Source organism: Zea mays, chromosome 2, assembly GCF_902167145.1.
Source record: "Zea mays cultivar B73 chromosome 2, Zm-B73-REFERENCE-NAM-5.0, whole genome shotgun sequence".
Lineage (NCBI taxonomy): Eukaryota > Viridiplantae > Streptophyta > Magnoliopsida > Poales > Poaceae > Zea > Zea mays.
Window position 1 is genome coordinate 240,163,417 of NC_050097.1, and position 24,070 is coordinate 240,187,486.

General features: G+C 44.2%; 1 protein-coding gene and 1 long non-coding RNA gene across 3 annotated transcripts; both read left to right on the top strand.

Moving 5' to 3' along the window:
• Positions 1–629: 629 nt before the first annotated feature.
• Positions 630–1,078, top strand: LOC103648260 (uncharacterized). The gene is made up of 3 exons (XR_002750040.1): positions 630–783; positions 878–951; positions 1,067–1,078. It is a non-coding gene; the product is annotated as an uncharacterized lncRNA (long non-coding RNA).
• Positions 1,079–15,384: 14,306 nt separating this feature from the next.
• LOC103648261 (aspartic proteinase) lies at positions 15,385–16,831 on the top strand. Of its 2 annotated transcripts, XM_008672748.2 has the most exons (6): positions 15,385–15,540; positions 15,885–15,912; positions 16,001–16,120; positions 16,288–16,376; positions 16,489–16,619; positions 16,686–16,831. In XM_008672748.2, the coding sequence occupies exons 1-5, from the start codon at positions 15,437–15,439 to the stop codon at positions 16,571–16,573; spliced, it is 426 nt and encodes a 141-aa protein (XP_008670970.2). In that variant the 5' UTR covers positions 15,385–15,436; the 3' UTR covers positions 16,574–16,619; positions 16,686–16,831. The 2 variants fall into 2 exon arrangements, with proteins under 2 accessions (XP_008670970.2, XP_008670969.2); XM_008672747.2 differs by having other exon boundaries at positions 16,489–16,831.
• Positions 16,832–24,070: the final 7,239 nt, after the last annotated feature.

The following is a 24,070-nucleotide window of genomic DNA, read 5'->3' on the forward strand; positions in this document are numbered from 1 at the left end:
GTCAGAGATCTCGCCCTTCCGCGTGGTCCCAAGCTCTACAGATGGTGGATAGCCAGAGATTTTGCCCTTCCATCCTGTCCTTCCCACCATCCTTGCCCCAAGCCAGAGATTCGCGCCGTGGATCCGCCACCCAGTACCGCGCCGTGGATGGCAGACCTCCCAGTACCGCGCCCGCGTCGTCCGCGCATCACTAGCAGCAGCAGCCGCAGACCCAGACACCATCACCACCATCTCGAATTTGACGTCTCGAGGTCGCCGTGCCAGAGAGCTTGGGGGCTAGGCGGACGATGCAGATGGCGGGGAGGTCTACGACAGGCTTAGGCCCTAGCGTAGAAAGTTGCTTGCGTCCATGGCTAGCTCTCGTGGCCCTCGATTGTCCGCCTCGCCGTCGTCGACGTCGTACCCTTCACGTTCCCCGTCGAGAAGGTTCGACCTTCTCTGATCTCCATCCTGCCCCTGGCAAGCTCGTCACTGCCATTCCTAGCATGGGCGCTGGGGCTTGACTCCTGCGTCGTACTCATCTTCCTCAACACCTCACCTACGCCCACCAGGTGTTCGACAGAGTGCCATCTGTCCGTCTTGCAGGCTGGTACGAGCATCGCTGACATAGCATCAATCACTTCCTTATCTAGATAGTTTGTTTTGTATAATTTTGTCAATTATTTAGAATTAACTAAATTTTGTGATTCTGTCTTTGCAGGACATGGACATCGGCCACCATGTGAATGGCCTGCGTAAGCACCCATCCAACGAGGTCCGGCAACTGGTGAAGCTGCTCGTTAGGTTATGAATCAGCTGACTGCTCCATTGGATCGATAGGACATAACTGTCTTCCGATAATCTGATTGTGGATTTGTCTTTGTCTTTGGTTTTGAAGGAAATGGAAGGAAATAGTGGATGATTGGGTGAGGCTGCACAACTCAGGTGGTGATGGTAGTGGCTCCATCATATGTATGGTGCTGTACAGAATGTTGAACTTATCTAATGTGTTGTGTTTAGCTCCAAAGCTTTTGGAATTACTTCGTGTTTGGTGATAGTTTTGATACCTTTTCATTCATGGTGGCAGGCGATGGTGACTGTGACGGAACCTCCCAAGTAATTAGGCCCACCTACAGTTGTCCTTGTCCATCGGACATCAGACACCCTGTAGATGTTCCTAAGTCACTTGACAAGTTCGGTATCTTTCCTTACCTTACCAGGAACGTCTCACCCGTCTTGCAGACATTACAGAACATCGGAGATAAAGAAATGCGGAAGCGAATTACATAAACTTACATTTATTTCAAAAGCAAGCTTGAGTTATTTTATTACAGACCAGACTAAAAGTGAGTGCAGAGTAGTAATATTATACAAACCAAGGGAGGCACAAACTCCTCCCGACAAGCTAAAAGCAAAAGATCCTAAGTGGAGGACCGAGTCCTCCCGCACTTCAGTCTTGTTTTTCCTCGCTTGGTACCACCTTGGAGCAAAAGCAACAAAAGTTTGTCGCTTCCTCACCTAAAAACAACAAAGGGATAAACCCTGAGTATGGAATACTCAACAAGTCTTACCCGACTAAGGAAAAGACTCTCAAGGGTATGCTGGATAAATAGGAGTTAAGGAGAGGCTTTAGCAAAAATCAACTTATACTTTTGCAGAAATAGCTTACTAAAGTGAGTCCTTACTTTCAGTCTTTTAACGCCATGTTAAGTATTAATAGACTCTATTTGCATCTAGTCTAATTTCACATCACATCAAGACAACATCATTTTTATCCATCGTGTTCACATCCTGACTTTAGGTTGCAGGGAAGTGACCAAGTCTTCATAACCGCGAAGGTACGGCGATCCGAATCGATTATACTCAGCTGAGGATCTCCAATCACACGACATATGTAGCACTTAACCCTTGCATATGTCAACCCGCCACCGGGGTTCTTAAGACCGGATCAGGTTCACGCAAACCGAGAGCACAGATACACCACCGTCCAGCCTCTTGCTACGGAGGGTACACGCTACTCTCGCCACCGCTCCACGCCCATTTCGTGTTATCTTATTCCGGCCTTAGTCTGCCCGAGGCAAGGCTTACCCATGACGAGGCATGTGACCAGTTAAAGGGTCCTCGGTCAGCACGCCTACATACGCGTTAATCCTTAACCAACCTGGGTAGAACATCACCTGTTCCTAACCCAAGTTTCAATTTAAGTATTTCCATCCTTAGGATTGTGTCTGTTCCTTAGGATGAAAGAGCATCACAGGGAACTTTTGCAGTAAGATCCCACTATTGCTCCAAATGAAAATATTCTTGTAGGTAGAAGCCATCCTCTCCATGGTTAAATTGAGGATAACCTCTATCCACAAGATCTAAGCAAGGCTAAGCATTTTTGTAAATCATATTTTGATACTTCACAGAAGTATCTATAAAGGTATGGATATCAAGGAAAGCAATGCATCAAAGGGTTTCAAGTAACTCCTATGAACCTAATGCACATTTCACTAGACTTAAGTGTGCAAAAAGTATTTAAAAACACAAGGAAAGGGGTTGCATGCACCGGGGCTTGCCTTCGTTCACAGGTGAATCAGGCTCAGATCCACAGATATCAAAGTAGAAATGATTCCCGGTCTGAGACTCCGAAGGTGGTGGTGTCTCCTCTTCAGTTACTTCTATCTCTTCTTCTCGTTCTAATCATAACCATACATAAGTATAAGAATGGATGCCATGGGATGCTCATGAGGATGCAAAGATAATATAAACTTATTATCTATGTCTTGAATACAACTTTCCTTCACGGAGTTCCGGGAACTTAGGGTTTCCGGAGTCGGTAAAGGAGTTCATAGGGCAGGGGGGTGTTTTGGGGTTTGGTGATCAAACAAGGTCCAAATCAATTCAAACTCTACCCAAGGCTTCTAAATATTATGAGGAACTTATATAAAAATTTTGAGCATTTTTGGACTTACCATTTGTTTTCTAAAAATCCTTAACCAACATTTTTAACCACTTTAAATACCCTAAAATTTCTTACTTTCACTAAAAATCACAAACTTATTTTTACTAAATTCTAGGGAAAATAACAAGCCTAGTAAAATTTGTTTCACAATTTTAGCATTTTTCTACATTTTTCTATAATTGTTTTGGCTCTGGGGATAAAAGAAAAAGAAAAACACTTGAACAGCGCTGGGCCGAATCCAGCCCAGGCGGCCCAGTTAAGGCAGAAAGGCGCCCGCGCGCGCCCGCGCTGGCAGCTTTGCAGAAAGGACCTCGGGTCTCTGGTTAAATGTGAACGAGTTCAGTTACTATTTGTATCAGTCGCTGACAAATTGCACCGGGGTCCCTGAGGTTCTATTTCTCCACAGGTGAGGTCCCTGACGTCGGCAGCGCGCGGAGGAGCTCCGGCGAGCGCGTAGACCGGCCGAGCGGGGTCATGACCGGGTTCTCCGAGCGGCGGACATGAAATTGGGGTCAGCCTGACCATTTCCCCTAACTTAATCGCGCTAGTGGTCAACTACGGAGCTCTGGCCACGGTGGCCGTAAGCATAGCGGCTATGTGGTCGTGTTCCCGGCGACCAGAGGATTCTCAATCCAATTGCATGCATTGGTGAGTTTGAGGGAAGCTTAAGGATGCTAAAACGAGATTAGAGAGGGCGTGATCGGACCTGGGGAGGGCTGGCCACGACGAGGTGCTTTCACGGCGGCGGAGAACTGTTTTGGGGAGAAATTGAAATTCGCGGGCACTGGTGAACAATCGAGGGTGGGAGCGGGTGCTATGGCTTCAGGATGATCTAGCGCAGTTGCCCGGGCCTTCAATTTATAGGGCTCGCAAGCGGTGGCCGGTGAATCGGACCGGACGCGCGGCGGCCAGAGGAAGAAGAAGACCACGGGCGCGGTGGATTCGTGTCCACAGTCGTGGCAATTACTCCGGCGAGCCACGGAGAGCGAGGGTAAGTCACGGCGGTGCGGTGGAAAAGCTTGGACACGCGGCGCACAGCCGGGAAGCGGCGGTCACCGGCGAGGTAATCCACTTCGGCTGCCGGGCAAGGGGGAGAGTACGATGGGGGTCCTCGGAGTGGAGTCCAGCTCACCGGCGGCGAGGATTTTTACCGGACGGAACTTATCCGATGGCCACGGTGCACGAATCGTAACGACTGGCAATCAACGGCGACGGCCACCGGCGGCGAGATCTTTTGGGCGCTGGCGGTCTGATCTTCAACAGAGCACTGTACCATGGTGAACACCCCCTTCAGAGCGACTGACAGAGCAAGTTCAAGTCACATTTTCTCTAAATTTTCCTTAGCAACTCATCCAAGGCTCTGCATCAAAGTTGTAGTGCTACATACCAGCTACAACTCGACTATAGGGATGAAACTTATTTGAGTACTGGATCAAGGTGGAATTCATACTCAAAGTTGATCCTGTTACACTGAAAGGCTGAATTTCAGAATGAACTAGCCTGACAGTCAAACTTTGATTGGGTTTTTCTCCAAATTTCTTATAAGATCATGGCTTGAATCCTTAAACAAAGTTGTTCCCCTATGATTTGTCTTCAACTTTGATGTGGTGACCTAGGGCAAAAACCCTATAATTTGAAAGTTACAAGGGTTTCAAGTTGAGGCAATCACACTGAAATGCAGACTTAACCAAAAAGGGTTAAGTATGGCTCTTTTGCACTTAAGTCCAAATCTCAAGTTTTGGATTGCAAATTCACATATGATTGACCCAAATGACCTAATATACTTATTTAACTTGATTTTTGCACTTTAGCCCAAAAGTGGACTAATTTGCACATAAGCCCCTAGGGTTTGGTTTCAGGGTTTTCCAGGGTTCTAATTAGGGTTTCTGGTATCCCAAGGGTATAAAAGTGATTCAAGTTTATTCTTAGGGTCATTTTATGACTTTTACCCTAAAGTATTTAGGTTTTCTTAACTTGGGTTAAGTTTTACCCCTTTAACCACTATTTAGGGTTAAGTCCATTAACCAGGGTTCCATTTGCAAAAACATTAAAACAATACAACTTGTTTGAAATTTTTGCCTAGTGAATGCACTCTAGGTGTGTCAAACATATGCAATGCCAATGCTCATGATGCCATGCTCAAGTTTTAGTTATAGTAACACCAGGGGTGTTACATCCTTCCCCCCATAAAAGAATCTCGTCCCGAGATTAAAATCCTAGGGTAGGTAATGGTAAAGGAAACACATCACATTTTTATTTCCTTAATTTTGGTACAAGGCAGGGGTGATGTGGGGGTTACTTCTTTATTACAACAGCTATACAGGCTTTACAATTTACATGAGGCTAGAAAGCCTGGGAAATTCTTATCTAAAAAGTCTTGGGTTTCCCATGTAGCCTCATCTTCCGAATGCTGGTTCCACTGTATCTTGTAGAACTTAAGAGTCTTTCTCCGGGTAACCCTGTCCTTTTAATCCAGAACTCGAATAGGATGTTCCGAGTATGTTAAATCTGGTTCCAGGACAACATCAGTCACTTCAATGGTTCGATCAGGAACCCGAAGACACTTCTTCAGTTGTGACACGTGGAACACATTATGCACAGCAGACAATGTTTCGGGGAGCTGAAGTCGGTATGCCACTGGTCCACATTGCTCAAGTACCAGGAATGGACCAATGTACCTGGGTGCAAGTTTCCCTTTAACCTCGAAACGCGATACACCCTTCATTGGTGAAACCTTTAAGTAGACATAATCGTCTACCAGAAAACATAAGGGTTGTCTTCGTCGGTCTGCATAACTCTTTTGTCGAGCCTGAGCTTTCTTCATATTATAAATAATTTTCTGAACCTTTTCTTCGACCTCTTTCACCATATCAGGCCTAAAGAAGTATCTTTCTCCAGGTTCAGACCAATTTAGCGGAGTTCGACACCGTCGTCCATATAAAGCTTCAAAAGGTGCCATCTTGATACTTTCTTGATAACTGTTATTGTATGAAAACTCCGCTAGGGGCAAACATTCATCCCATTTTGGTGAGAAGTCCAGGACACACGCCCACAGCATATCTTCAAGTATTTGGTTCACCCTCTCAGTCTGCCCACTGGTTTGAGGATGATAAGCCGAACTGTGGAGTAATTTAGTACCCAAGGAGTTGTGAAGTGCTTCCCAGAACTTGGCTACAAATTGAGGTCCACGATCCGACACAATGGTCTTCGGAACACCATGCAGACTGAGAATACGGCTGATATATAATGCTGCATAAGTGGCTACTGTGTATTTGGCTCTGATGGGTAAGAAGTGGGCAATCTTTGTGAGTCGATCAACGATAACCCAAATAGAATCATACCCTTTTATTGTCCTGGGCAGTCCCACAATAAAGTCCATACTGATGTCTTCCCATTTCCATGTTGGGATTGGCAAGGATTGTAATGGACCAGCAGTTTTCATGTGTATGGCCTTGACACGTCTGCAAGTGTCACATCTAGCCACATAGCGTGCAATTTCAATTTTCATCTTCGTCCACCAATAATGTTGCTTTAAATCTTGATACATCTTAGTGCTTCCGGGATGAATAGAATAACGACTAAGATGTGCTTCATCCAGAATTTGCTGGCGGAGCTCTTCGTTCTTTGGCACTACTATGCGGTTTTTGAACCATATCACACCTTGATCGTCTTCCTTGAAACACTTGGCTATTCCAGCCTTTATCTTCTCTCGAATGTGCTTCATACCCAGATTATCCGTTTGAGCATCAATTATTCTTTGCAAAATGATTGACTCAAGCTTTAACTGATTTAGAGTCCCTTGTTGGATTATTCCCAGGTTTAGCTTTTCCATTTCCTGACACAAAGTGTTCTCGGAGGTCTTCGCCATAAGACAGTGGCAGGAAGTCTTACGACTCAATGCATCTGCCACCACATTGGCCTTGCCTGGGTGATAATGGATCTCCAGTTCATAGTCTTTGATGAGCTCAAGCCATCGTCTTTGCCTCATATTTAACTCTGACTGGGTGAAAATGTACTTCAAACTTTTATGATCTGTATATATGTGATAGATATTTCCCAGCAGATAGTGACACCAAATCTTTAGGGCATGAACCACAGCAGCTAGCTCCAGATCATGAGTTGGATAGTGCTCCTCATGTCGGCGCAACTGCCTTGAAGCATACGCAATCACTCGGCCCTCTTGCATCAGTACACAGCCGAGCCCACTGCCAGAAGCATCACAATATACATCAAAAGGTTTAGTGATGTCCGGTTGAGCCAATACCGGAGCAGTGGTCAATAGTGTCTTCAGTTGCTCAAAGGCTTCATTACACTTAGAAGACCAATTGAACTTAATGCCATTCTTCAACAAACTTGTGATTGGCTTCACAAGCTTAGAAAAATCTGGTATGAATCTGCGATAATACCCAGCTAGTCCAAGAAAACTCCGGACTTGGTGAATAGTTGTTGGGGGTTTCCACTCCAGAATATCTTTGACCTTGCTAGGATCTACCGCAATTCCTTTAGCCGATAACACGTGCCCCAAAAATTGAATTTCTTCCAGCCAGAACGCGCACTTGCTGAACTTGGCATATAGCTGGTGTTCCCTGAGGCGCGTCAATACAATTCGTAAATGCTGAGCATGGTCCTCTTCATTCTTAGAATATATCAAGATATCGTCGATGAAGACTACCACGAATTTGTCCAATTCGGGCATGAACACCGAGTTCATCAAGTAGGTGAAATGGGCAGGAGCATTTGTAAGCCCGAAAGACATTACCAAGTATTCAAACAATCCATACCGCGTAGTAAACGCGGTTTTCGGTATATCCTCGGGTCGAATACGGATTTGATGATAGCCCGACCTGAGATCAATTTTGGAAAATACCCTCGCCCCAGTCAGTTGATCAAATAAGATGTCGATCCTGGGAAGAGGGTACTTATTCTTGATAGTGACCTCATTCAGGGGTCGATAATCCACGCACATTCTCAAGGTTTGATCCTTCTTCTTAACAAAAATAGCGGGACAACCCCACGGGGACGAGCTTGGCCGGATGGATCCCTTATTCAGTAGATCTTGTAATTGAATCTTCAGTTCCACCAACTCATTAGGGGGCATGCGGTACGATCTTCGGGAGATGGGAGCCGTACCGGGCTTTAGCTCAATTACGAATTCTACATCTCTTTCAGGGGGCAGTCCAGGCAAATCTTCCGGAAATACATCTGGAAACTCACATACTACCGGAATGTTCTTGATCTCCGGTACAATGGCTTCATAGACTCTACCAGAAGCTTTGGCTGGATTGGTTGCGGGGAGAGTCAAAAGAATCTCTTCTTGGTTATAGCTCAACCTGACGGTTCTGAGTTCAGTGTTGAGAATTGCCTTGTGTTGGGTTAACCAATTCATACCCAAGATTACATCTATATCCTGGCCCTTCAGAACAATCATGTTAGCAGGAAAGTTCCGCCCGGCCATTGTTACTGGCACTCCATAGGCCACTTCTCTAGTATAAATGTGTCCCCCAGGTGAATGAATTTTAAATCCCTCCTTTGATTCATGGTATGCAATATGATGTTGTTCCACAAACTTCTTGCTAATGAATGTATGTGAAGCACCAGAATCAAAAAGAATAATTGCTGGGTGACTGGCCACGGGAAACGTACCCATCATCACCGGCTCTCCTTCCGGTGTAGTAGCCACTTGAGTGTAATACACACGCCCCGTTTTCTTCATATTCTTCCCCATAGCATTTCCTTTAGGCTGAGCTGATTTCCCAGATCCTTGCGAAGCATTAGATTGATTTTGCCTAGGATATGGGCAGTCTTTGATGAAGTGTCCCGACTTGCCGCAATTAAAACACCCAGTTGAAGAACTAGGCAAGGCAGGGAATCGAGTGCCTGGGGCACCCGGCTGTTTTGGGGGTAGTGGGGGCATTGTTGGGGCGGATAATGATTGGCTGTTTGAAGGGAAATGAAGGTGGACGAGAAAAGGGCGATTTTGGCTTGAAGGTCGGATCACAAACCGTGGTTTCTTCGCCTGGCCCTGATTAGGCCTCTCACCACCGAATCCCTTATTCTTCCCAGAATTTGTGTGCTTTGCTTCAACAGATAAGGCTGTGCTGACAGCCTTTCCATACGTGAGATCTATGCATGTGGCCATTTTCCTTTGTAGCCGATCATTCAGTCCCCGCATAAAACAGTTCTTCTTTTTAAAATCCGTATTCACCTGGTCGATGGCATACTGCGACAGGTGATTAAATTTGTTGAGATATTGAGTGACGGTATCTCCACCTTGTTGTAATTTCATAAATTCCTCTTGTTTCATATGCAGCACTCCTTCGGGAATGTAGTGTTCACGGAAGGCTGCTTTAAACTCATCCCAGGTGACTTGATGGTTGACAGGTTGAATAGCCATGAAATTTCCCCACCAGGTACTGGCAGGACCACGGAGTTGTTGTGCTGCAAACAACGGCTTCTGCGTCTCTGAGCAACGGAGAAGACCAAACTTTTGCTCGATAACCCGAATCCACTCATCAGTTTCTAGGGGATCCTCTGCCTTGACGAATAGGGGTGGACAGGTTTCAGAGAAGTCCAGATAGGTGGTCTCACGGGGACCTTGCTGAAAACCCCTTCCAGCCTGCTGCTGGAATTGCTGCTGACCCGCCATTTCCCTAAGGAAGCGGGCATTGTCTGCGGTGGCATTCACCAAGGCGGCTATCGCCTCGGCTAACGTGGGAGGAACTGGAGGTGGGTTTGGGGTAACATCCCGTCCCCCAGAAGTTCCTGCTGCATCCTGTCCTCGAGTCCTGGTCGGCATCTGTGGCAAAAACATTTGAAGTAAACATAATGTGCCAGAGAAAACCTTCCATTTTACATTACTATAAAAAGTAATGATACAGACTCGATATTACATAACAGGATACAATACCCATTATACAAAAGTTCAACCTATTATACAACAGTACACCCTACAATACCCTACAATACACTACTCTACCTCTATTACACCATTATTCCTGCTTATCATTACTCTTGGCGGCTTCATCATCAGGTGTGGGAGTCCAGACATCAACCAACCTCAAGGAAGGAGGGGGCTCAAAAAGGTCTAACTCCCCACCCAGCGCACGTCCCGCAACGTGAGATGGTCCAGCTTCCGCCTCAGCAGGTTGTGCAGGCTCACTTGGGTGTAGTTGTGAGTATAGTATATGGACTTCCTCGTGCAACGTATTGCAGTAAACCTGCAGGTTATCAACAGTCGAGCTAAGTTCTTTAATTCGGGCCTGAGCCCTTGCTTCCTTAGCACACATTAGCAAACGAGACTGTACGGCCCAGTCAAGTGCTAAGTCTCGATCAGCGAGTTGATCCTGCAAGTGTCGGATGTCCCTTCTCAGTTCATTGATTCTATCTCCGTCGACGACCCAAGCATCAGTCCTATGTTGAAGTGCTGCTTGAAGTCGACTCACACGAGCTTCAAGGTCTCCGATGGGGTCGTTACTTCCACTGCTGCTGCTTTCATGTCGGGGAGCCAATTGATGCCGAGGCACCCCAATTGGTCCCGTAGACTTGCGTGCCGTTAGCCTGGTGCGTGGCGGCATCTTTTCTAAGGGGGAAAATGTTATTAGTATAGTGCTTAGCATGATGCATGTATAATTACGGAATCAACCTTAGTCGATTCAACCTTCTATACATTGCACTCTTCCTATCTGGTCTTTAAAATAGACTCTTCAGAATACTTAGGTAAGAAGGGAAAAGAATTTCTAGGTAAGACTTTTGAAAATCCTTTTGAAGATGCCTCATAATATCTGCCAAGAAGGGCTACGCTCCGATACCAGCTGTGATGGAACCTCCCAAGTAATTAGGCCCACCTACAGTTGTCCTTGTCCATCGGACATCAGACACCCTGTAGATGTTCCTAAGTCACTTGACAAGTTCGGTATCTTTCCTTACCTTACCAGGAACGTCTCACCCGTCTTGCAAACATTACAGAACATCGGAGATAAAGAAATGCGGAAGCGAATTACATAAACTTACATTTATTTCAAAAGCAAGCTTGAGTTATTTTATTACAGACCAGACTAAAAGTGAGTGCAGAGTAGTAATATTATACAAACCAAGGGAGGCACAAACTCCTCCCGACAAGCTAAAAGCAAAAGATCCTAAGTGGAGGACCGAGTCCTCCCGCACTTCAGTCTTGTTTTTCCTCGCTTGGTACCACCTTGGAGCAAAAGCAACAAAAGTTTGTCGCTTCCTCACCTAAAAACAACAAAGGGATAAACCCTGAGTATGGAATACTCAGCAAGTCTTACCCGACTAAGGAAAAGACTCTCAAGGGTATGCTGGATAAATAGGAGTTAAGGAGAGGCTTTAGCAAAAATCAACTTATACTTTTGCAGAAATAGCTTACTAAAGTGAGTCCTTACTTTCAGTCTTTTAACGCCATGTTAAGTATTAATAGACTCTATTTGCATCTAGTCTAATTTCACATCACATCAAGACAACATCATTTTTATCCATCGTGTTCACATCCTGACTTTAGGTTGCAGGGAAGTGACCAAGTCTTCATAACCGCGAAGGTACGGCGATCCGAATCGATTATACTCAGCTGAGGATCTCCAATCACACGACATATGTAGCACTTAACCCTTGCATATGTCAACCCGCCACCGGGGTTCTTAAGACCGGATCAGGTTCACGCAAACCGAGAGCACAGATACACCACCGTCCAGCCTCTTGCTACGGAGGGTACACGCTACTCTCGCCACCGCTCCACGCCCATTTCGTGTTATCTTATTCCGGCCTTAGTCTGCCCGAGGCAAGGCTTACCCATGACGAGGCATGTGACCAGTTAAAGGGTCCTCGGTCAGCACGCCTACATACGCGTTAATCCTTAACCAACCTGGGTAGAACATCACCTGTTCCTAACCCAAGTTTCAATTTAAGTATTTCCATCCTTAGGATTGTGTCTGTTCCTTAGGATGAAAGAGCATCACAGGGAACTTTTGCAGTAAGATCCCACTATTGCTCCAAATGAAAATATTCTTGTAGGTAGAAGCCATCCTCTCCATGGTTAAATTGAGGATAACCTCTATCCACAAGATCTAAGCAAGGCTAAGCATTTTTGTAAATCATATTTTGATACTTCACAGAAGTATCTATAAAGGTATGATATCAAGGAAAGCAATGCATCAAAGGGTTTCAAGTAACTCCTATGAACCTAATGCACATTTCACTAGACTTAAGTGTGCAAAAAGTATTTAAAAACACAAGGAAAGGGGTTGCATGCACCGGGGCTTGCCTTCGTTCACAGGTGAATCAGGCTCAGATCCACAGATATCAAAGTAGAAATGATTCCCGGTCTGAGACTCCGAAGGTGGTGGTGTCTCCTCTTCAGTTACTTCTATCTCTTCTTCTCGTTCTAATCATAACCATACATAAGTATAAGAATGGATGCCATGGGATGCTCATGAGGATGCAAAGATAATATAAACTTATTATCTATGTCTTGAATACAACTTTCCTTCATGGAGTTCCGGGAACTTAGGGTTTCCGGAGTCGGTAAAGGAGTTCATAGGGCAGGGGGGTGTTTTGGGGTTTGGTGATCAAACAAGGTCCAAATCAATTCAAACTCTACCCAAGGCTTCTAAATATTATGAGGAACTTATATAAAAATTTTGAGCATTTTTGGACTTACCATTTGTTTTCTAAAAATCCTTAACCAACATTTTTAACCACTTTAAATACCCTAAAATTTCTTACTTTCACTAAAAATCACAAACTTATTTTTACTAAATTCTAGGGAAAATAACAAGCCTAGGAAAATTTGTTTCACAATTTTAGCATTTTTCTACATTTTTCTATAATTGTTTTGGCTCTGGGGATAAAAGAAAAAGAAAAACACTTGAACAGCGCTGGGCCGAATCCAGCCCAGGCGGCCCAGTTAAGGCAGAAAGGCGCCCGCGCGCGCCCGCGCTGGCGGCTTTGCAGAAAGGACCTCGGGTCTCTGGTTAAATGTGAACGAGTTCAGTTACTATTTGTATCAGTCGCTGACAAATTGCACCGGGGTCCCTGAGGTTCTATTTCTCCACAGGTGAGGTCCCTGACGTCGGCAGCGCGCGGAGGAGCTCCGGCGAGCGCGTAGACCGGCCGAACGGGGTCATGACCGGGTTCTCCGAGCGGCGGACATGAAATTGGGGTCAGCCTGACCATTTCCCCTAACTTAATCGCGCTAGTGGTCAACTACGGAGCTCTGGCCACGGTGGCCGTAAGCATAGCGGCTATGTGGTCGTGTTCCCGGCGACCAGAGGATTCTCAATCCAATTGCATGCATTGGTGAGTTTGAGGGAAGCTTAAGGATGCTAAAACGAGATTAGAGAGGGCGTGATCGGACCTGGGGAGGGCTGGCCACGACGAGGTGCTTTCACGGTGGCGGAGAACTGTTTTGGGGAGAAATTGAAATTCGCGGGCACTGGTGAACAATCGAGGGTGGGAGCGGGTGCTATGGCTTCAGGATGATCTAGCGCAGTTGCCCGGGCCTTCAATTTATAGGGCTCGCAAGCGGTGGCCGGTGAATCGGACGGGACGCGCGGCGGACAGAGGAAGAAGAAGACCACGGGCGCGGTGGATTCGTGTCCACAGTCGTGGCAATTACTCCGACGAGCCACGGAGAGCGAGGGTAAGTCGCGGCGGTGCGGTGGAAAAGCTTGGACACGCGGCGCACAGCCGGGAAGCGGCGGTCACCGGCGAGGTAATCCACTTCGGCTGCCGGGCAAGGGGGAGAGTACGATGGGGGTCCTCGGAGTGGAGTCCAGCTCACCGGCGGCGAGGATTTTTACCGGACGGAACTTATCCGATGGCCACGGCGCACGAATCGTAACGACCGGCAATCAACGGCGACGGCCACCGGCGGCGAGATCTTTTGGGCGCTGGCGGTCTGATCTTCAACAGAGCACTGTACCATGGTGAACACCCCCTTCAGAGCGACTGACAGAGCAAGTTCAAGTCACATTTTCTCTAAATTTTCCTTAGCAACTCATCCAAGGCTCTGCATCAAAGTTGTAGTGCTACATACCAGCTACAACTCGACTATAGGGATGAAACTTATTTGAGTACTGGATCAAGGTGGAATTCATACTCAAAGTTGATCCTGTTACACTGAAAGGCTGAATTTCAGAATGAACTAGCCTGACAGTCAAACTTTGATTGGGTTTTTCTCCAAATTTCTTATAAGATCATGGCTTGAATCCTTAAACAAAGTTGTTCCCCTATGATTTGTCTTCAACTTTGATGTGGTGACCTAGGGCAAAAACCCTATAATTTGAAAGTTACAAGGGTTTCAAGTTGAGGCAATCACACTGAAATGCAGACTTAACCAAAAAGGGTTAAGTATGGCTCTTTTGCACTTAAGTCCAAATCTCAAGTTTTGGATTGCAAATTCACATATGATTGACCCAAATGACCTAATATACTTATTTAACTTGATTTTTGCACTTTAGCCCAAAAGTGGACTAATTTGCACATAAGCCCCTAGGGTTTGGTTTCAGGGTTTTCCAGGGTTCTAATTAGGGTTTCTGGTATCCCAAGGGTATAAAAGTGATTCAAGTTTATTCTTAGGGTCATTTTATGACTTTTACCCTAAAGTCTTTAGGTTTTCTTAACTTGGGTTAAGTTTTACCCCTTTAACCACTATTTAGGGTTAAGTCCATTAACCAGGGTTCCATTTGCAAAAACATTAAAACAATACAACTTGTTTGAAATTTTTGCCTAGTGAATGCACTCTAGGTGTGTCAAACATATGCAATGCCAATGCTCATGATGCCATGCTCAAGTTTTAGTTATAGTAACACCAGGGGTGTTACAGTGACTCACCTGACAAAGTCCAATCCAAGTACCATCAAAATACTCATGTAACTATTCTTCCACGCTCCAATTTAGGCTGATCTTCTGTTTCTTGTATATAGTAATTTAGTAATTGCAAATAAAATAATTGTGCCACACCAGATAAAAAAACTCGACCTACCAGTGGTAAGACAGCCACATGGTGTCGGATAGACAAGGGGAATTTTTTTAACCCACGACTGGTGCCAGGACCTTAGACCAGTGCTTCGGCAATAGGACAGACAAAGGGATTTTTTAACCCCCGCATAAAATTTGCTCTCACAGAGAGTCAAATTCAGAACCTGAGGAGTGCTACTCAGATCACCTAACCAACTCAGTTAAATCCTTTTTATGAAAGATTTGAAAGGTGTGTAGCTCAATTTCCCTTAATGTTGTCATTCTACATAAAAGCACCGCCCTCCCGTGGTTGCTGATTCCCTGTACCAGGCACTTGGTATTCCTCCCACGTTCTTTGCGATAGGGACTTGGTATTCCTCCGAGCACGGCTTCAACGGCGGCAACTGCGACCAGGCACGCAGGCACCGGGTGGTGGTCGAATCGAGGGAGGCCATGCCCCTGTCCTTCGACATCTCCGCCACCGAGGATTCAGCGGCTGCCGTGAAGCCTAAGCCCAAGGTCAGGGTCAGGAAGAACCCCATGAAGCAGTCATGCTTCGACTTCACCAAGGTGGACGTCGTGCTTCTCCCCATCGTCTTCCTCCTCGTCCGCCCCAATGTTGGCAAGTCAGCCCTCTTCAACAGGTGAGAGGCACCTTAGGAAGGCATCAGTCATTGCCTCTCGCCTGTAGTTTCTATGCCGCTATGAGGGGTGGTGGCATTTCCTCAAATACGTTGCATGTACCACTGTAACTGTTCTTCCCCTTCTATTACCATTAACCCATGCATCTAATTACTTGTATATTTTACGTTACCGTTTTCCTGTTCTCAACATTTCAGATTCTAGATGATGGTACGACAAATTATTTTAGGAGTGCTTTGCCATAATTTAAAGCTTGGAAGGGAGCTTTCTATGATTTATTTTTCTGACTGTTTCATCACATGTTCTTTCCCTAGATGAAAGTCTTGATTTATTTTTGGTTCTGCAGGATCATTGCGTCTCTGCGAGCTAATCAGGTTGGGATACTTTGTTATGTTTGGACAGTTCTATGATTGGGAACTGTGTAGAATGTGACAACATTTCTTATTTTAATGTGCATTGCAGCTCTGTGAGCGTCTCCCTAGCCCCAATGGCGAGTCAACTATTGATTGCCATCAGATCTCAAAGATGCCAAATCTTGCATTCACCATAGCAAATAAGACTTTCACCTTAACACCAGAGCAGGTAACTCCCTACTTACAGTTTCTTCAGTGTTTGAATTAGTAGTGAAACATTGTCTAGGGAACCATGATCTCATTTTCAAAGTTACAGTTCATTTATTGGATATTCTTTGGTGCAAACATATACTTCTTCTATTTCTCTTGAATCCACTGATTGCCTTTGTGCTGCAGTACATAGTGAAGCTGGAGCAAGCAGGACAAACTATCTGCATCAGTGGGTTTATGGCATTTGACGTACCGCCTCCTCGTGGTCCTCTCTGGTACGCTGAACATATATGTACATAAGTGGCAGTAATCCACACTCTACACAGTCTTTGCTTTCTCTAGCAAGAATCAAGCTTGCAATCTGACATCTATCTTGTAAACATTCAGGATACTTGGTGATGTTTTTATGGGTGTCTACCACACTGTTTTTGACTTCGGCGAGAACATGATTGGGTTTGCCAAATCTGCATGAGGACTGGAGTTCTGCGCTTTAGTAGCATGTCCAGTTTGTTATCCCGGTATTGTACATATATATGTTGCCAACTGGTGTAATCTGCAGTGTTTAATAGTATATATTCATGCAGAAATCTAGAAGATTGTGGCATGATATGTGTTTGCAAATGGAGCTATGTTATGTATGGAGCTCCAGGACCTAGAGTTTTATGTAAAGGGAGACGATGAGGATTAGGGCTTTTAACCTATTCTCATCACGTTATTGTCCTGATTACTATGTGTAAGTATGGTTGCTGAGCTTGTTTGGGAGCAAGACAATTGGAGGGGATGAGTGGACTAAAATTCCCTTCCTATCAAAAATTGAATATGAAGAGTATTTTAGATCTCTCAATCTTCTTCAATTCTCTTGCTCCCAAACATATCCTTATAGTTTGGGGGTGTGCCTCTTTTTGCGTTGTAGTTTGGTTTTGATGTTCGATATAACATAATCTTGAGTCATGCAGGTTAAGGTTTCTAGCTAATTTGTACACTAAGTAGATGCCAAACCTTCTAATTTTGTATAACTTCTATGAATCCTTGAAAAAACATTGTTGCTTTGTAACTGGGTATTAATCACTACCTCTTTTTTGCATTTGTTTACTTGATCTCTTCTCTGGGATATCAGTAATGCCTTCTTTGATTTCATTATATCAGTAACTGAGTAATGCCTTCTTCGATTTCATTATATCAGTGACGCTTTATCATACCATCGTAGACAATGATGAAGATGGCTACCTCAACAGCGTACTGTCTGTGACCCGGGCTTTAGGGGATTGGGACATGAAACTACCACAAGGCTCGCCATCGCCTCTATCACTGAACCAAAGATCCGCTGACCACCCTGATGGAAGATGATGAGTTCCTCATCATTGTCTACGATGGGATATGGGACGTGATGACCAAAAACATGATGTGAGCACAGTCCGCAAGGGCTCTGGAGGCGTGATAATTTATGTTCCATCGCAACGCATAGCAATGCATATGCACTCTACGATTATATATAAAGTTTGTATGGTACTGATGGTTTAATATAATGGTGAAATAGCTAGATTAAAATAACAAAATTCACGTATGGCTAGAATTATAAATAGATTATGAAACATTTTCTCAAAAACAATATGGCACGCATTTGTATATAAGTTATCGTGGTATTATATGTTCCCGTTGCAACGCACGGGCACCCACCTAGTTGTGTTTGATGAGACTAATGGCTCTCAAGTAGAGCAAGTTGATCTTGATGAGCTAGATGATGAAGAGGCTCCATGCGTCGCGCTAAGGAACATGTCCATTGGGGATGTGTGTCCTAAGGAATCCGAAGAACCTCCACAAGCACAAGATCAACCATCATCTTCACATCAAGCATCTCCACCAACTCAAGATGAGGATCAAGCTCAAGATGATGAAAATGAAGATCAAGAAGAGCCACATCAAGAGGAGGACAATGATCAAGGGGGAGATGCCAATGATCAAGACAAGGAAGATGATCAGGGTCCAAGACCGCCACACCCAAGAGTCCACCAAGCAATACAACGAGATTACCCCGTGAACTCCATCCTCGGGGATATTCATAAGGGGTAACCACTCGATCTCGTGTCGCTCATTTTTGTGAACATTACTCTTTTGTGTCTTCTATTGAGCCATACAGGGTGTAAGATGCATTAAGAGATTCGGATTGGGTGTTGGCAATGCAAGAGGAACTCAACAACTTCACGAGGAATGAGGTATGGCATCTAGTTCCACGTCCTAATCAAAATGTTGTAGGAACCAAGTGGGTCTTCCACAACAAGCAAGATGAGCATGGTGTGGTGACAAGGAACAAAGCTCGACTTGTAACCAAAGGATATTCACAAGTCGAAGGTTTGGATTTCGGTGAAACCTATGCACACATAGCTAGGCTTGAGTCAATTCGTATATTACTTACCTATGCTACTTACCATGGCTTTAAGCTTTACCAAATGGACGTGAAAAGTGTCTTCCTCAATGGACCAATCAAGGAAGAGGTCTATGTTGAGCAACCTCCTGGCTTTGAAGATAGTGAGTACCCTAATCATGTTTACAAACTCTCTAAGGCGCTTTATGGGCTCAAGCAAGCCCCAAGAGCATGGTATGAATGCCTAAGGAATTTCCTTATCACTAATGGCTTCAAAGTCGGCAAAGCCAATCCTACTCTCTTTACTAAAACAATTGCAAATGATTTGTTTGTATGCCAAATTTAAGTTGATGATATCATATTTGGGTCTACTAACAAATATACTTGTGAAGAGTTTAGTAGAATCATGATTTAAAAATTCGAGATGTCTATGATGGGGGAGTTGAAGTATTTCTTAGGATTTCAAGTGAAGCAACTCCAAGAGGGCACCTTCATCAGCCAAACGAAGTACATTCAAGACATACTCACCAAGTTTGGAATGAAGGATGCCAAGCCCATCAAGACACCCATGGGAACCAATGGGCGTCTCGACCTCGACACGGGAGGTAAATCCATAGATCAAAAGGTATACCGGTCGATGATAGGATCTTTACTCTATTTATGTGCATCTCGATCAGATATTATGCTTTCCGTATGCATGTGTGCAAGATTCCAAGCCGATCCTAAAGAAGTTCATCTTAGGGCCGTAAAAAGAATCTTGAGATATTTAGTTCATACACCTAAGTTTGGTCTTTGGTACCCCAAGGGATTCACTTTTGATTTAATAGGTTACTCAGATGTTGATTGGACAGAGTGTAAAATTGATAGAAAGAGCACATCAGGGACTTGTCAGTTCTTGGGAAGATCCCTGGTGTCATGGGCTTCAAAGAAACAAAATTCAGTAGCTCTTTCTACCACCGAAGCCGAGTACATTGCCGCAGGCCATTGTTGCACGCAATTGCTTTGGATGAGGCAAACCCTTAGGGACTATGGTTACAAATTAACCAAAGTCCCTCTCCTATGTGATAATGAGAGTGCAATCCGCATGGTGGATAATCCCGTTGAGCACAGCCGCACTAAGCACATAGCCATTCGGTATCACCTTTTGAGGGATCACCAACAAAGGGGGGATAGCGAGATTACTTATGTTAGCACCAAAGAACAATTAGCTGATATCTTTACCAAACCACTAGATGAGAAAACCTTTACCAAACTTAGGAATGAGCTAAACATTCTTGATTCTCGGAATTTTGATTGATACTTTGTTGTAGCATCCCAAAAAATTCAAATCTTAAAAATTTCTCAAACTCGCTTTAAATTCAAAATGAATTTCAAATTTCATTTAAAAATGTTTGTTTACGAGTTGATATCAGCAAATAAATTATAGTGGTCTATATTCTCTCCAAAATCCTCCTCAAAATATCCCACAAATGTTTCTCCAGTGTTCCCCCTCAAATTCTTTACAGAAATACTGCCCAGATATTTCCCCAGTAACTCCCCTTCAAGTTCTTTCCAGAAATATTGCCCAGATATTCCACCGATATATCTCCAAGTATTTTCCTCCTGAGAAATACCTTCAGAATCATTTTTAAAGTCCCTACAAATATTTTCTTATAACTTTCCTCATGCTCATACGTATATGTATGCCTCCGGTGTCATACGGTGAGCTCTACAAGCTAATCTCACTTATACAAGACAAATACATGCTAATCTCCCACTAATCCTCTCATCCTCCCACTAATCCTCTCATCCCTCCCCCTAATCCCCCACCATGGCTATAAATAGATGGGCAAGGGCCTCCTCTCATCCCACCCCAAGCCATTTCATGGCAACTCTCTCCACCCCCCCCCCCCCCACACGCCCACTCCACCTCCCACACAAGCACACACTAGCACAAGGATCATTCGGTCGTTCTTCGATCGTTCGTCCATATGTTCTTAGTTTGTTCGTTCGTTCGTTCGTTCGATCGTTCATGGTTCGTTCGTCCGTTCGTCCAATCGTTCGATCGTTCGTCCGTTCGTTCGTCCAAATAATCTTTTTCCTGTCGTTATGCTGCCAAAATTTCGATCGTTCGTTCATTCGATCATTAGATCATTCATCGTCCATTCATAGTTCTTATTCATCGTTCATCGTTCGTTCATAGTCCCTATTCATCGTTCTTCCAGATAATCTTTGTCCTGCCATTATGCTGCCGAAATTCCGATCGTTCGTTCGTCCGTTCGTTCATAGTTCCTATTCATCGTTCATCGTTCGTTCATAGTCCCTATTCATCGTTCTTCCAGATAATCTTTGTCCTGTCGTTATGCTGCCAAAATTCTGATCGTTCGTTCGTCCGATCATTCGATCGTTCGACCGTTCGTTCATAGTTCCTATTCATCGTTCATCATTCGTTCATAGTCACTATTTATCGTTCGTTCATACGACTATTCACCATCACTATTCACCAGTACTATTCGTCGTTACTATTCATCAATGATATCTATGGTAACTTTTCATCATTACTATTCATTGTTACTATTTATCGTTACTATTCATCGATCATCCGATCGGCCCAAATTTCAACTACTCATCCATCATGTTGTCCAGTCCACCTAAGACCAGCCAGACCCATATTCCAGTCATACGAACTCCGGTGACTGTGATTTTCCTTCCAGTGGGAACTTCCCATCTGGTCACCCATCCCAGGTTTCTCCAAGTTAAGCACGCTTAACTTTGAGATTCCTTCGAACCAGGCTTCCAATCTCCGATTCCAATAATTCTTGTTTCTAAATTCTTATCAAACTATTCCCTATCCAACCATGTCATCCCTTAAGCATGGTTCATGTTCCAGAAAACTCCCAAAACACTCTTGTCCCATTTTCTGCCTATAACTCTCATGTTCATACTAAGTTAGACGATTCATTTGTCACTATTCTCACCAACGATGAACTTCACTGTGTTACACCACATACACCCAGCTATAAATACACCCAGCTACCCTCTCCCTCTCAACACACACTCAACACCCTCAGCCAAGGGAAACACCCCACCCACTCAGTTACTCCGCTCTGCCGGCTACACGCATAGTGTCGCTTCGCCTCTAGTCCACCCTCCTGGTAAGCACCTCCGCTCCACCACTAGTAGTATCTCAACACCACATGACACAGATTCTACTCAAGACTCTACCCATCCATATATCGCCATTCTGACCACTATACTAAATATTTGTTGGTATACTTGTTGGTTTGTATGTTTTCTTATTCATGTTGCATAGTTATCGGAGCGTTCGTGTCGTCTCATGGAGGGCAGATCTGCAAGTCTACGCCAGGCAGTGGAGCTAGAAGCTAGTTCCGCGAGCCCCCCTTCCCCCTTCGCCAGATAAGCATGACAAGCTCACTGGATCCCTTTGATGCATAAATTACCTATGATTTTTCAACCACAACCCTCAGCCTGTTATTTTATGCATGATATGATTTTGAGACAAGTTATTATGGCCACCCAGCCGCTTGCCGCAATCAATCCTTGGTATATTTGTTACAAATGATTTGAGAAAAGGTGTGAGTTTTCAAAAGAAAATGCTTTTCAAAATGTGTATGATGAAGGGTTTTCACCCTTATCACCTTTGAGTAGAGATGATTAGGGACTCCCTGGTTTAGGGGAGGGTCTAAGGTGATGACTCAGCTGGTTTAGGTGTGAGCAGAAGGATTGTCCCCTCACATAAGGACCGGTTTGTCATCCTTCACTACCTATACTCATGATAAGTACAACCACTCGAGACTGCATGGGCAGTCACTCAATCTGAACTTGTATGGTCCAAACCCCAGGGTTATGAAGCCTAGGGAGCACCAGGAGGATAAGGAGGGGGAATGTTTTGTCCGGTTTGGACATGGCGGTGGCCTGACTCCTTCCGATATAATCGTTAAGGTAAGGACGTGCGAGGAAAGAAAGAGATTCGGCATTCGGATCTCACGACGGTGAGATTGCAGAAACCGGACTAGTGGGTAAAGTGTACCCCTCTACGCAGAGTTCAAACCTATTCGAATAGTCTGTGTCCACAGGAATGGACGAGTCTGGTGTGGTATGACAATTAGTGTTTTGTTTTCAAAAAAAGGGTGCGTTTGAGAAAAGTGGTTTTTAAAAGGTCTGGCGGTTGAGCCGTGAGCTATCGTGGACGGGAAGTCCAGTAGCTGTTTTTGAAAATGAAAACCAGTGGGAAACAGCTGAGATACCTGGATGGTTTAGTCCAGGGGATTTTATTCTATATTGAAAAATTTCCTCCTCCTTTGGGAGAGGATGCGCTTTGAAAAATACAAAATGTTTTACAAAACAACCCTGCATAAAATATTGTTGTTTCTGCAAAATATCCTGAGCTCCACATATTCCATGCATTATATTTGATTTCCACATTCTGCGGGTGAAGGTGGCCTGCTGAGTACGTTTGTACTCACCCTTGCTTATTTGTTGTTTTTCAGAAAAAGGAGATCGGGTAAGAGTTACAACTGTTCCCAACCTTGCCTGTGGCTATTGGACCGCTGATTTGCTTCGCTGCGTATATCGGGCTGCTTCAGCCCCACTCTGATGATATGTCCCGAGTTGTGGACCAACTCTTAAAGTTGATCGCCACCTTTATAGGTTTGTCTCGTTTAAACAGATCTAGAATCATCTGATGTATAAATGTGTTTACTAGCCTCCTGGGACTAGTAATTGTATCACATTTGAGTCCTAGAGGATTGGGGCGCTTCATTTACATACCTTTGATCATATCTCTTTCATTTGCTATGACTAATGAGTTTTTCAAGTATATTTCATGCTAAGTCATAGATTGAAAGGGAAATGGAGTCTTCGGTGAAGACAAGGCTTCCACTCCACTCTACCGGTATCATTTAACCTTCGCCGTCACTCCGCATCGCTCTCCAACTTTGGTATAATCTTCACTCATATTTACTTGTAACTTTGGGGAGAAAGTAAAAAGGGCTCTAAAGGCTCCGTTTTTGGCGATTAATGCCAAAGGGGGAGAGAGTATTAGCCCAAAGTAAAAGGACTGCACCACCACGCCAATTTCAAAAAATTTCGAAACAAAGCTTAAGTTGTTTTCAATTGGTATCTTTGAAATTAGTATTCCTCTAAGAAATTCTATCTCATTTGGTATCTATATTTTAAGGAGGAGTTTTTCAAAAACCGGTATCTAAAATATTTAATCTTCTTTCAATATATAAAACCCTCTTGAACACTAAGAGGAAAATTTCATTAAGGGGAGTTTTGTGTAGTCAAAGGAAAAGCATTTGAAACAGAGGGAGAAAATCTCAAATCTTAAAAATGTTTCTCGAATTCTTATTCATATATCTTTGACTATTTGCAAAAAGACTTTGAAAAAGAATTTCCAAAAAAACATTTGCAAAAACAAAACAAGTGGTGCAAGCGTGGTCCAAAATATTAAAAGAAAGAAAACAATCCATGCATATCTTATGAAAGTATTAATTGGTTTAATTCCAAACAACCTTTACACTTACCTTATGCAAACTAGTTCAATTCTGCACTTATATATTTGCTTTGGTTTGTGTTGGCATCAATCACCAAAAAGGGGGAGAT